Source organism: Eurytemora carolleeae, unplaced genomic scaffold (genome assembly GCF_000591075.1).
Source record: "Eurytemora carolleeae unplaced genomic scaffold, Eaff_2.0 scaffold195, whole genome shotgun sequence".
In the NCBI taxonomy this organism is placed as follows: domain Eukaryota; kingdom Metazoa; phylum Arthropoda; class Copepoda; order Calanoida; family Temoridae; genus Eurytemora; species Eurytemora carolleeae.
Genome location: NW_019396094.1, coordinates 95,270 through 108,144, shown reverse-complemented (window position 1 = coordinate 108,144; position 12,875 = coordinate 95,270). Strand labels below are relative to the sequence as shown.

General features: G+C 30.9%; 1 protein-coding gene across 2 annotated transcripts; it reads right to left on the bottom strand.

Moving 5' to 3' along the window:
- Positions 1-2,552: 2,552 nt before the first annotated feature.
- On the bottom strand, positions 2,553-12,126 carry LOC111694745 (calponin-3). Of its 2 annotated transcripts, none has more exons than XM_023463748.1 (9): positions 11,948-12,126; positions 8,250-8,395; positions 7,614-7,680; positions 6,718-6,786; positions 6,304-6,372; positions 5,924-6,010; positions 5,560-5,659; positions 4,725-4,780; positions 2,553-2,775 (listed from the first exon to the last, which is right to left on the bottom strand). In XM_023463748.1, the coding sequence occupies exons 1-8, from the start codon at positions 11,996-11,998 to the stop codon at positions 4,761-4,763; spliced, it is 609 nt and encodes a 202-aa protein (XP_023319516.1). In that variant the 5' UTR covers positions 11,999-12,126; the 3' UTR covers positions 2,553-2,775; positions 4,725-4,760. The 2 variants fall into 2 exon arrangements, with proteins under 2 accessions (XP_023319516.1, XP_023319517.1); XM_023463749.1 differs by having other exon boundaries at positions 4,725-4,764; positions 11,948-12,122.
- Positions 12,127-12,875: the final 749 nt, after the last annotated feature.

Sequence of the window (12,875 nt, the reverse complement as noted above, 5' to 3'; positions counted from 1 at the left end):
CAGGGAGGATAATTACTTATCCTCCCTGTAAAGAGGGAGGATAAGTAATTATCCTCCCTGTAAAGAGGGAGGATAAGTAATTATCCTCCCTGGAAATAGGGAGGATAAGTAATTATCCTCCCTGGAAATAAAAAAGGAGGGAATTTAAGGTTGGTTATTTCGTTGAACAAGAGATTAAAGATTTAAATCCCTCTTAAAATGGAGGTTTACTTGAAATAACAACGACTTTGTATTTATATAAATAACTAGCTGAAGGGCGGCCGTGAAATTAAAAAAAAATGTTATAAAAAATCTATTTTTGAAAGATACAAATTTTAAAATTTTTTAGCCTATGTTACCCCAGGGTATCCATGGGTTCCCTAAAAAATGTCAGCCCATTCGGTCCAGCCGTTTGGCCAGCGTTAGCTGACGTATATAATATGAGCGAAGAGCTTTATTATATAGATGAAATACAATTAGAAGTTATCTAAAAGGAAAATGTTGATATTCACGCTTATTCATGATCTATAAACAACAAAAAATTAATTTCATACAATGTAAACAGAAAATTTGTCAGTAAAAAAACGTATGTATTCCATAGTTTTTCAAAATAATGATACAAATAATAGTTTTTGAATTTTATGCTAATTTCCACAATCTAAAATTTTCTAATCCTTAATTATATCTTTGCCCCTGATGGTGCAAATATTTATTATATCATATACTTAGACTATTTGATCTATTAGAGTTCAAAATATCAAAGACCTAAGACATCAGGAATTGCAAAAATATAGATTTGTAGCAAAATCTCAATTCCTTGATATCTTCCTTTGTTTAAGAGATCTAAATATGATTTTACACTCCTCCCCTTTCCATTAGCTCATACCCCCCCCCCCCCCCTAAATTATACTTCCTAAATGTGTCACAATGATAAATTCAGCGTTGAATGAGTCTTTAGTGTTGCAGTGTTTGTAATTTTAGGTTTTGAACATACCTATTTTTACCTATTATAATACGTAAATTTCATATCAAGCAATTTTTCTCCACAAGGTGAATTTTTTAATAGTATTGATATGGGAGAAATAAAACACAAAATTTTATATAATACAGTCGTAGTTGCATATATCAATACAACGAAGACGACTTTCGATTTCAATTTTGATTTATATAAAGCTTTAAAACAGCATGGATATCACATCAACTAAATGAAGCTGTCAATTAAAAAATCAATTATAATCGCCGACCACTGTAAATGCTTAAAAAATCTTATCATTCAGGAATAAATTGACGTTTTTGTTAAATTCAATGTCAGTACTCAGTATATAGTAATTTTTTCTTTAAATAGAAGTTCTGTACTGCAGCTTATGAAATAAAGGTATATAGGTAGGTATATTATAAATTGATGAAAAAACATCAACGTATAAATAACCCCGCAACAATATTTGTACACAAAAACCTTTACCATCTCTGGGTTGATATTAAACAGAGACTATAAACCAATTTATCCAAATCAGCTTGCATGAGCAATCTGTAATATTCGAATGTATCTAGCTAGATTCTAGAGGGGTACTTGACAAAACTGATTCTTTGGGTATGTTATAGTTTGAACTGGTCCTATCTATAAATCACGTTAACTAAAGTAATTTCATGTAAGATTGAAAACTTGCAGAGGTGCTACTAGGCCACAAAGTGCATTAGCAGTAACAACGCATAAATTAGTTTGCAGTGAAATGATCATGCTTATCCGACCTTAAAAATCGTTTTATGCAAACACTTACTCGTAAATTAGTGTTTTTAATTGCCCCGATATTGAACTTACTAATAGTCAATATTGATGATTTAAGTCTAAAAATCTGTATTTTTAGTTTTCACTTAAAGGCAGACAAAACCATATTGTTATACTGTTAAATCATTTCGACATTTTGCATATTTTTACATATCTTTAATCTCTTAATAGCTTTTAAATCAGAGTGTGTACAAAACGTAGATTATCAAAACGTTGAATAACAAAACGTCTAAATATCAAAACGTCGACTACTACGACTATTACCTAACCAAACTCAAAATAAAATAATGTGAGAGACAGCACAGTTATCAAAATTAAAGAGGTCGCAGCGCTCGGCCCCCTAGCCCATCCTAGCCTCAGCACTCGGCCCCCTAGCCCATCCTAGCCTCAGCACTCGACCCAGAAATTGTAACTGTCAACATTTTGTATTAGTCGACATATTGTAGCAGTTGACGTTTTGAAGTATTCGACATTTTTTAACTGTTGACCTTTTGTAGCAGTCGACGTTTTGTTAATCGACGTTTTGATAATCGACGTTTAGAAAATCGACGTTCAAAAAATCGACGTTTTGTATCCATATTTTATGGTCTGTGTGTTGAAATTCGAGTTAATGGCTTACAAAGATTTCAGAATAAAAAGATTAAGTTCTAAACAAAATGGCAACAATTATTTAATAACACATGTCTAAAAAAAATCTTATTTAAAAAATAAAACACTTATTTTGTAAATTTTCTAATACTTTAAAACATTTTCTTTGCAGTCTCATACCCTAACTTAATTAAACTTATTATTATTTGCAAAAGTAATTTTATTTTTATTATTAAAAGTAACGCTTCAATGGACAAGCTAAGCAGCCTAAAATCCGATATTTGAAATAAATAACATTAAAATATGCACCAATATACAGATTGGTAAAGTTTCATACATTTGTCCAGCTTTTGTTGATGTAATGCATTTAACATTAGCAGACAGCTCAAGTGTGGTACGGGTTTGAGAGGTCCGATGAACATCTGAAAAATATTTGTTGTAAAACTATAAATTGACAAATAAAATTACCTTTCCATTTCAGAATGCCATCAACGGTTCAAAGCTAGAAAAGATAACAAAGAACCAAGAAACATTAAAGAAGTGTTTCAGACTAAACATATATGTACGATTACTCCAGAAATTATTTAGAACTAACGAACGCTATTAGAAATTTGAATTTTGTTCTCTATTTTCATGTAGAATTCATCGTGTGACTATCCTAAAACTCATCAAGCACGTTATCAATTTTAGCCCAATAAAGGTTTAAAGGGCGCCTTAATAAATAGACGATAGCACTCTGAGATTTAAAACGCTTATATATTACTGTTTGTTTATTTTAATGGAACCCCTTTTTCGGTTAGGCGTGATACAAAAACACATAGTTCTAGTGCTGTAGCTTTCATAGTTTTAAAAATATTGCTGACAATGCTATTATAATTGTTTCATAGTTTTTAACTTTCTGTGAACTTATTTTGATATATCAGTTATATCTAGATATGTTTACTCATGAAAACAACAATTTTCATTTGCTTTTTATTTATTCAAAAAGGTTTTAAATTTATTGGTTATGCATATGATCTAAAATAGCTTTATATTTTATTATGATATACATAATACAAGGTGTCCCAATAAACATGGGAATTAAGTATCGTCTTTGGTCCGTGCGGCATTATACCGTTAACAAAATTTGAGAAGTATCTCAGTAAAAACAATTAACATTTAAAACTGCTAGACTTGGAAATTCCAAAATGTGGTCTACAAACTTAATTTTTAATTGTTTAAATGTTTGATGTGCCCGTCAATTGTAAATATATAAAGAAAGCAGACCACATTTTGAAGAGCTCAGAAGACATACAATCTTCTTGTGATACTCTTTTTGTCATTTTATGAACTATCGAAATTAAAGACGACTTCTAAGCCTACTCTCAATTTCCATGTTTATTCTTATGTATTATTCCTACATCAGAGTATTTTTACTCCGAGAACACAACTTTCATTTAAAAGGCTTTCAATTAAATGGGACTGTAAGCCTAATTTCAATTAAATGGGACTGTAAGCCTAATTTCAATTAAATGGGACTGTAAGCCTAATTTCAAAAACCAATATGCCAATTACTGATTCACAACGGTATCATCAAATCCCTTATCTGATCAATAATAAGATATTGTCATTTTCCTAGGTTTAAAAGTGTATATTTATATTCCTATGTTTTCCTGCAGTAGAAATGCACAAGTCACTGACATAGAGAAACCACAATTGAAAATAATAATTTATTAAAATTTTAAACTTTAATATCCTATTAATACTTGGTCAGAAAAAGCTTTTAAGGGTACCGATGTGAATTAGGCATTGCCATATTTACATGAAGGTTCACTTGAAATTACGCATATGCAGTAAGTTCTTAAATATGAAGTAAGGAGGACGCCGTAAACCCAAGGAAGATGGGCTTCTCCCGAAAGAAGGAACCATTTTGAAATAACTGGACCTACTCCAACCTGGATGGTATAGTTGATATTGTCCTATACGAAACAACCAACCCCGAGTTTGCAAGATTGACAAGATAGAACAAGAAATCGATCCTAAACCAGTGAACACCCTTTCTCCACCCACTATGATCATTCCAATGTTCATTTTCTGTCAGAATAAAAACTGTATAGTGTTTCCCACTGTATAGTGTAAACTGCCCCAAAATCAAATGGGTGTTATGTATCTGTTCAACATTTGTAATTTTAAGTAATAAAAAACCATTAAAGACCAGATGTATAACCATTTTTGACCAATAGTAACCAAAAAGAATATAAATATTTGTCACCAAAAATATAACCATTCTCGTAAATTCTATTGAGTTTTTGGTTAGTTATTTCAATTGGTTATATTGTTCTAAATTGTTAAAAATTTAAGTTATTTAGACGTAAAAATGTAAAATGCTTACGCTATAAGTGGCTGAATTAGAACAATTCTCTACTCATCATCTGAAAATATATCTACCTGAAATAAAGAAACTGAGTCTTTGCCACAAATTCAGATCTTTGCAACGTCTGATAGTGTAAACCCTCGATATTCTAAACTTAGATCATTTGATCTAACAGAACTTATGAATTGAAATATCTAAGGTCTACAAGATTACAAGATGATATGGATTAGAATATCAGAGTTTGTTACAAAGACTCAATTCCTTTGGTTACAATAAAACTGATTATATATCAAAACATTATAATATTAACAACAATCTCCAGTGCATTTACTTTTTTCTTGTTCCGAGTACCATGAAGTTTATCATATACTAAATCGATGAAAGGAATGAGTCTTTGCCAGAAACTCTGATTTTCCTATTCCTATGTAACTATTTCAGCCCAATGTCGTAGATATTTCAAACTATGAATTTAGTTAGATCAATTAATTTAAGTTTGGAATAACAAATGTCTACACCATCAGGTTGCCAAGATATAGGGATGACAAATATTTAAGTTTGTGGAAAAGACTCAATTACGACTATTTAATTTGTAAATGTAATGTTAAGTATACATAAAACATTTACAATATTATTTTTTAAATCATGTAGAGCTAGAAAATGAGGAATAAAGATAATCTTAATTTTCTCCGAGAGCTTTTATTTACTTTCTCAAACTTTTTAAATTCAACATTAGATAATATAATAAAAAAATGTAAAATAAAAATTCAGCCAATTTATTATATATTGAATTTAAGAATGAATTTATAGAAAACATTTCTACTTTATGGTTAATTTTTTACATAAATATGAATACCTTCAGGTCTAATTTGTCGAGATGCGCCGTATGGGGTCATCCCAGCTTGGCTAGCCCCCTTATTGCTTCCGTACTGTAATCCTATAACACTCTGACCAGCCTGATAGATAATAATAGGGTAGTGTAGAATATAAAATACACAATATATAACAAGATTATACATTTTTAGGTGGAAAACAAAATGTCTTAATAATACTTAGGATCTTTAGATACATGTTTAAAGGGTACTCAAGAAGAAAACATTGTAAAGAATCCCAAAGTTTCCCTTAAATGTACGTCAGGTATAAATGGCAGATAAACCAGCAGAATACCTTTACCCCTATAGTGGAAAACTTTGAAAGCGGGTCGTAAGTTTGTCCAATACCTTCAGAACATCGTCATCGAAGTTCCTTTTGTTCTCACTGGCAACTTTTACTCCTAGAACAGGTCCAGTCCAACCATTTTTCTGAGTCTACAATAAAAAAATTGCACTGTTTTATTTAATGATTTTTGGTCTATCAAGCCACAAAAGTCAATTAAGAAGTAAAAATAAATTTATAGTACAATCAAATTCTACAAAAGTTTAAGTTACTTATTTTCCAAGTAGTAGTAGTAGTAGTAGTCGCTTTATTGTAATTTGTAAAAATATAGAAAAAATAAGAAATTTCCAATTTGTTAAAAATATTTTCTCAGAAAAAAAGCATTCATACTGCAATTCTTTAAAAAAAAAGTTTTTTTGTGATTTTAATTTCCTTGTTTGCTTACCATGCCTCCCAAATTGTAAAGGTTGTCAACTACCATGTACAGGTTCTTGTTCTCGTACAAATCATTAACCTTAAAAATAATAATAATAGGAAAAATTTCAACCAAATTATTAAAATAATCAATCTCTCATAGTTTTGATTTTAGAGGGATAACTGATTTATAATTCTAGTCATGCTTAATGCTTATTAATATGTTGGAAATAGTTTCTTTATTTGAAATTTGTCCTTGACACAAGAAGAGCTTCTAAAATGTTGATTAAAAGTTTATAATATTTTTGCACAAATCTGATGCTGTAAAGTTTAGAACAACGTCCCGTGAACTGACAATAGTCTAGAACACAAAATAATGAACTTTTTAAAAGTTGGGATTTGCTTAAGAATTATTACGCATTGGAGTAGCTTTTGGGATTATTACCTGGAAGAGGTCTTGTTCCTTTAACCCGTACGCAACACACGCCTTCAGGTACATTTCAATATTCTCCCTCTGATTTATAAAGTTAAGTATTTATTGATTTAGTGTTTTCTTTATTCTGCAAAATAGTTTTTTTAACCTATTAAGTTAAGTTATGACGCCACTTTCTTATTAAAGATGATAAAACAACAGTGAATAAAACATATCGTTGAATTTAATATAGTTGCAAGGGACGTAAAAAGAAAATTAAAACAAAAGAAATTATTTTGAAAAATATTTTATCATATTATATAATATTTGTGAAAGCAACATAAATTCTAAATAAAGGAATTGAGTTTTTGCCACAAACTCAAATTTTCTAATCCTTATATCTTGGAAACCTAATGGTGGAAACCATTGATATTTCAAACTAAAGCTATTTGATCTAACAGAATTCATAGTTTGAAATATCTAACGTCTACGAAATTGGATTGCAAAGATACAAGTATTATAAAATCGGAGTTTGTGACAAAGACTCAATTCCTTTAACTGAACAGTTAAAATTAATCAAATTTGATCGTTATCCTTTTACAATTACAGTAGATACAGCCTAGTGGAAAACTTTCGATTAGATACTACTTTCTTATTGGAAAACTTTTGTTTCTTCTGTTCAATAGAAAAAGTAATATAAACAGGGATTAAAAAATAGATGATGAGTTCAAAGTCAAATTCAAAAGAATAGATTTAAATATAAAAAGCGACCCTTAATCATTTTTAAATTTATCGAATTTTTCAGATAAAAACCACTGAATCCAATAAAGTTATGTAATGAAAAATAAGAAGCAGAATTTAGATATTTAAGTTTATGACAATAATTTTTTACAAAGCAAAATTGTTAAATCGAATAAAAGTTGTATAACCTGTTTAAATGGTGCATTCATGGTATTGATCTTTTTTACAGATCCTGGTTCTATAGCATTGATAAGCCTGAAGAACTTTAAATTAGACAATAGACATTTCTTTTTGAACTATAGGTATTTTCTGAGAATGAGTGATTTGGAACCCCCCCCCCCCCTCCTAAAAATTTGTATGTAACCTCGAGAGACTTTATAAAAAATCTGTGCTAAGCGCTTGGCACTAAAATTGTCTAGACCCGACCTAAACCTCAAATAATATATAAAATCTTCAGTCAGAGGAACATTTTAAATCTTAAATTGGAAGTATTGGAAAACTTTCGATGAAAAGTCATTTATTAATTAATCTTTTATGCAAAATCTTTATATTATGCTAAGCAAAAAATGTCAAAATTTTAAAACGTTTAGTAATGAAATTTAAAAATTTTCTTTTAAAGGAATTGAGTTTTTGCGCCAAACTAAAATCTTTTGATCCCAATATCTTTGCAACCTGATGGTGCAAACCTTTGATATTTCAAACTTAGATTAATTTATCTATAAGTAATAATAGTTTGAAATATCTAAGGTCTACGACATTGGGTTACAAAGATATAGAGATTAGAAAATCAGAGTTTGTGACAAAAACTGAACTCCTTTACTTACTCGCATAGAACAGATCCGTCTTTCAGTATGTTTGCAAACTGGGTTTGGTCCTTCATATCTCCATCCTCTCCCAGTTTTTTACCAAGTATTTCCTGTACCCAAATCATGCACTCTCGAGCACGCTCAACGCTAAACTTGGCCTGGGACTGAAATTAGATTCATAAATGGTAAAAAATTTCTTGAAGAAAGATTTTTGATCAAAGCAATCCAAATGTTTAGCCGCTAAAGCATTAAAAAAGTAGATTAAAGCAACCCATCTAAAACCATAAGTGAAATAGTGGTCAATATTCATAACGAAAATTTATGTTCAAAGTATTATGGGTTCCTAGGTAATTGGGGCTTGAAATCCTTAAAAGGAATTGAGTCTTTGCCCCAAACTCTGATTTTGTAATCCATATATCTTTTCAGTCCAATTTCTTAGACCTAGGATATTTCAAACTATTAATTCTGTTTAATTAAATAATCTAAGTTTGAAATATCAAAGATCTACACCATTAGATGGCAAAGATATGAGGATTCGAAAATTTGAGTTTGTGGCATAGACTCAATGTGCTTTATATTAACCTCGAGGACCTTAGAAATAGATTGATTTTTACATGGCAGGAAAAGTTCAACTTCGAACATTGAATTGTTAATTGTCAGTTTAAGAATAAACAAATAAGAAAATGGATATAATGGCTACAATGTTTTAATAAACAAAAACATATCATTCACGCAGAGAGTGCTCCCAGAGCTGAGGAATGAATATAGCTTAGGTAAATGAAACTTTAATGGAGATGATATTTTACTGCTGGGGTTCTGGTATGAATATTGATCAGTTTTGACTTACCAATCTCAGATTTTTTTATTGGAAAAAATTAATGGTTTCTGTAACTTGTTTATTTTTCAAGTACCTTTTTTCAGGTTTTTTTCAAACAAACACACATTATAGTTTTATAAAGTTAGATTTAAATTGCATCAGAAATAGTAACAACATGCTTTATACATTAATCTTGAAAATAAATGAAAATATATAGACAAATATAGATAGACAAAATTGACAATAAATAAGTTTGCTTTTTGTAAAATTTTACTCAAATGCATGCTTTCAAGGTAGATCCAACGAATCTCAATATATAAAGAGCTATAGTTATCATGTGGAGACAAAGGCTCCTTCTGATGATTTTACTTTTAAATTGACTTTTGTGGCTTTATAAACCAAAAATCATCAAATAACTTTTCACAGTGCAAACCAGAACTTCAAATTTTAATTGGATTTAAGACTGTCAATTTTTGTTTATCCAAATCTTACCAATTTCTATAACTTTCAAGAATTATTCCAATCTTGTACAAAAAAGAGAAATGTTTTATTAAATTTTGAAGTTCTCTGTTTTATCTTTTTATCTATATCAGCACTGATTCACAAAACCAAAAAATTTTAATGAAATCCTTGAATTTCTGTGTTTGTTTGACATTCCAGAAAACATTGCTAAACTATTCAAATATAAAATACTTTCTTTATAAAATGTTATATACTAGACTTATAGGGCGCTTCGCGCCCATCTTCTAAATTAATTGTGACTATGTTCTCTTTGTGTACATCGTAAAACAAAACAAAAATAATTCACGGATTTTCACAAAAAAATTTCGTGGATTTTCAAAATTTTCAAAAATTTAATGAAGATCGAATTTTGATGGAGACAAATATTTGAAATTTTGATCATTCATAAACCTTCCCTGGGGTCCCCAGATGTCCCACAAAAAAATTTGGCCCGATCGGTTCAGCCGTTTTGACGTTTATTGGATACAAACAGACAGACAGACAGACAGACAAACAGACAGACAAGCCAAATTTATATATAGATTATATCCATGATATGACTGTTTTCTAAAGGATAGCAAAAGTCATTTTCTAAAGGTAGCAAAAAGTCATTTTAAAAGACACATTTTTTTCGGGTAACCAGTTGTAAAATTAATTATATTTCATGGGAAAACAAGCTATGATGAATTGAATACATAAATAAACTTGACAGGAACTAGCCTTAGAGGGCGCTTCGCGCCCATCTTCTAAATTAATTGTGAACATGTTCTCTTTGTGTACATCGTAAAACAAAACAAAAATAATTCGCGGATTTTCACAAAAAAATTTCGTGGATTTTCAAAATTTTCAAAAATTTAATGAAGATCGAATTTTGATGGAGACAAATATTTGAAATTTTGATCATTCATAAACCTTCCCTGGGGTCCCCAGATGTCCCACAAAAAAATTTGGCCCGATCGGTTCAGCCGTTTTGACGTTTATTGGGTACAAACAGACAGACAGACAGACAGACAAACAGACAGACAAGCCAAATTTATGACAGGAATATAGTCTTGGGCAGAAACTTTTGGTATTCTAATCCTTATCTTTATCGTAGACCTTAATTTCAAACTATGAATTCTGTTAGATATTGTTAAGATATTGACATTAGAAAATTTGGGGTTTCTATTAAATTTCAAACCATTATTGTTTGCACTGTGAAGAGAGCCAGAATGCGGTGCTAGGTGGCTTGGAGACTATTTCGCGGGCCGGGTTCATGTGTAGTTACTAACGTTTGTGAATAAGGTTTAAAACAAAGTCTAATATAATAATACAACTTTTGACGTGGCATCCCTCCAAATATCAAACATTATATGTAGTACTACAGGATATTTTCAGAAACCGATCAGCGAGAAAGTATTGAGAAATGTGATTAGGTTAAAGAACTTTACAATAGATGTTAACAGGTGCGCAACTAGGACTTTTCTGAAGGATCGATTTCAAAATAGATGTCTGCCAAATATATTTTTAAAAAGAAAATTTTCAACTACTTTTTATTGGGGAAAACACCCCTTTAAAGATGAGGGAAAGCTCGTTTTTTACCCACCACACCTGAATTTAACCTTTGCCCATAAATCCCAGGGTGGGGCAGGCCCCCCCTGGTATGCCCGGAAGGCAAGATTGTAAAGGAACATTTAAAAAATGTAATTGATACGTAAGTATCACTAAACTTAAATCAGATTCTCAATTTGTAATGTTTAGGGTAAGCTTTGTTAACATTTTTATATTACTATTATGAGACAGACGACTGTGTAATGTGGGGGGGGGGACCTTGAAACCTGTGAGGTTGTATACTCTATAGGATTGTCAGACTGAAACCTGCTCAAGGAAGCTTAAGAGAAGAACCGGTACCATGACTCATTCTCGTCACTTCCAATAGATGTATCTATCTAGCAGGCATTCCTCAATACAGTACGTAAATCGGACCATAAAAATGTTTTTATTTTGGTTTTTCAAGAGTTTTCTAATAATTTCTTTTCCCTGTGAAGGCGTGTACTCAGAAAAAAATTAGGATCCTGATAAAACTTTCGTTCTTTTATTGCTAAAAAAGTGCGATGTTTGCTGTTTGAACGACTTAACTAACAATTAAGAACTGCATTACAATTGTAGTGATATTTACTGGATCTGGCAGGGGGCCGTATTTATGTTATGTATATATTCTTTCTCTAACAGGAAACAAGAAAGATCCTCAGTCACTTTATAAACCAAAACTGTCAGATAAATGCAAATATAAAGTGGAGTTGTGTATGTCTCATATTATTTTACAACAAACATATACTACCAATGCTTACAAAATATGATAGTTAATACTGATTCGTAAAGCGAATAAAATTTTAGGGTAAACAATTCAAATACATACCTTCATGTGGCACTCTCTAGAGAGTCCGTAAGATGGACCGTGGTAGGCCATGTTTTATATTTATTGTGTGAGCTGTTGTGGCTGGTATGCAAGAGCACTGTATACTGATAAAGCTTTTAGTTGAACTCAGTCTGGATACAGGGTACAGGTGGCCCTCTTAGTTCATACACACTGACATACATATACATATATATATTTGTATATATATTTCAGGACTTGATCCTGGTTTACGCTCTCAAACCAAACTAATGGGTACCTGCCTATAAAATCCAAGACTATAATTTGACGACATCTTTTGTCGATTACTGATTAGCCAGCCAAGTTTCGCAAATTATCAATTTCTTTTTTAGTTTCTTACAAATTAATTAATTAATCACAATTAATCATTAAGCCACTGTCAAAAATATATCAATCAGGAACCGCCATATCTCATGCGTCAAATCTGTGTGCTGTAGTGGAGATCAAAAAAAGAATTCAGGGGCAACGCATCATTTTTGAGGGAAAAGGGCCCAATAGGTGCAATAAGAATATATTGCTATTGTATTTTCCATATTGGCTAGAAATCCAAAAATCATAAGTATTCGCTATAACTTAATATATATTAACTTGTTTTTGTTGGACTGTAATATCACATCAGAGCTTTAGTCCTTTCCCTTCAACTTCTTAGGGGGTTTGTTGTTTACATTCCTCCCACTGTGTGCTGTACATAATATGCGTATATCTGAGTTGGGCGTTCCTGTATATAGTTCCTTGGCCACTGTAAACTCGCCAGGACTCAGAAGGCAAAAGATCAAATAAATGCAACATTACTATGATCTTTGTGACCTTGCACTTCCTCTAATTTTTGTTTTAAGCAAAAAAAATTTGAGAAAATCAAATTATCCGAGCTGGAAATTTTTGTGTTTTTGTTTTTTACTTTAAATTCTTG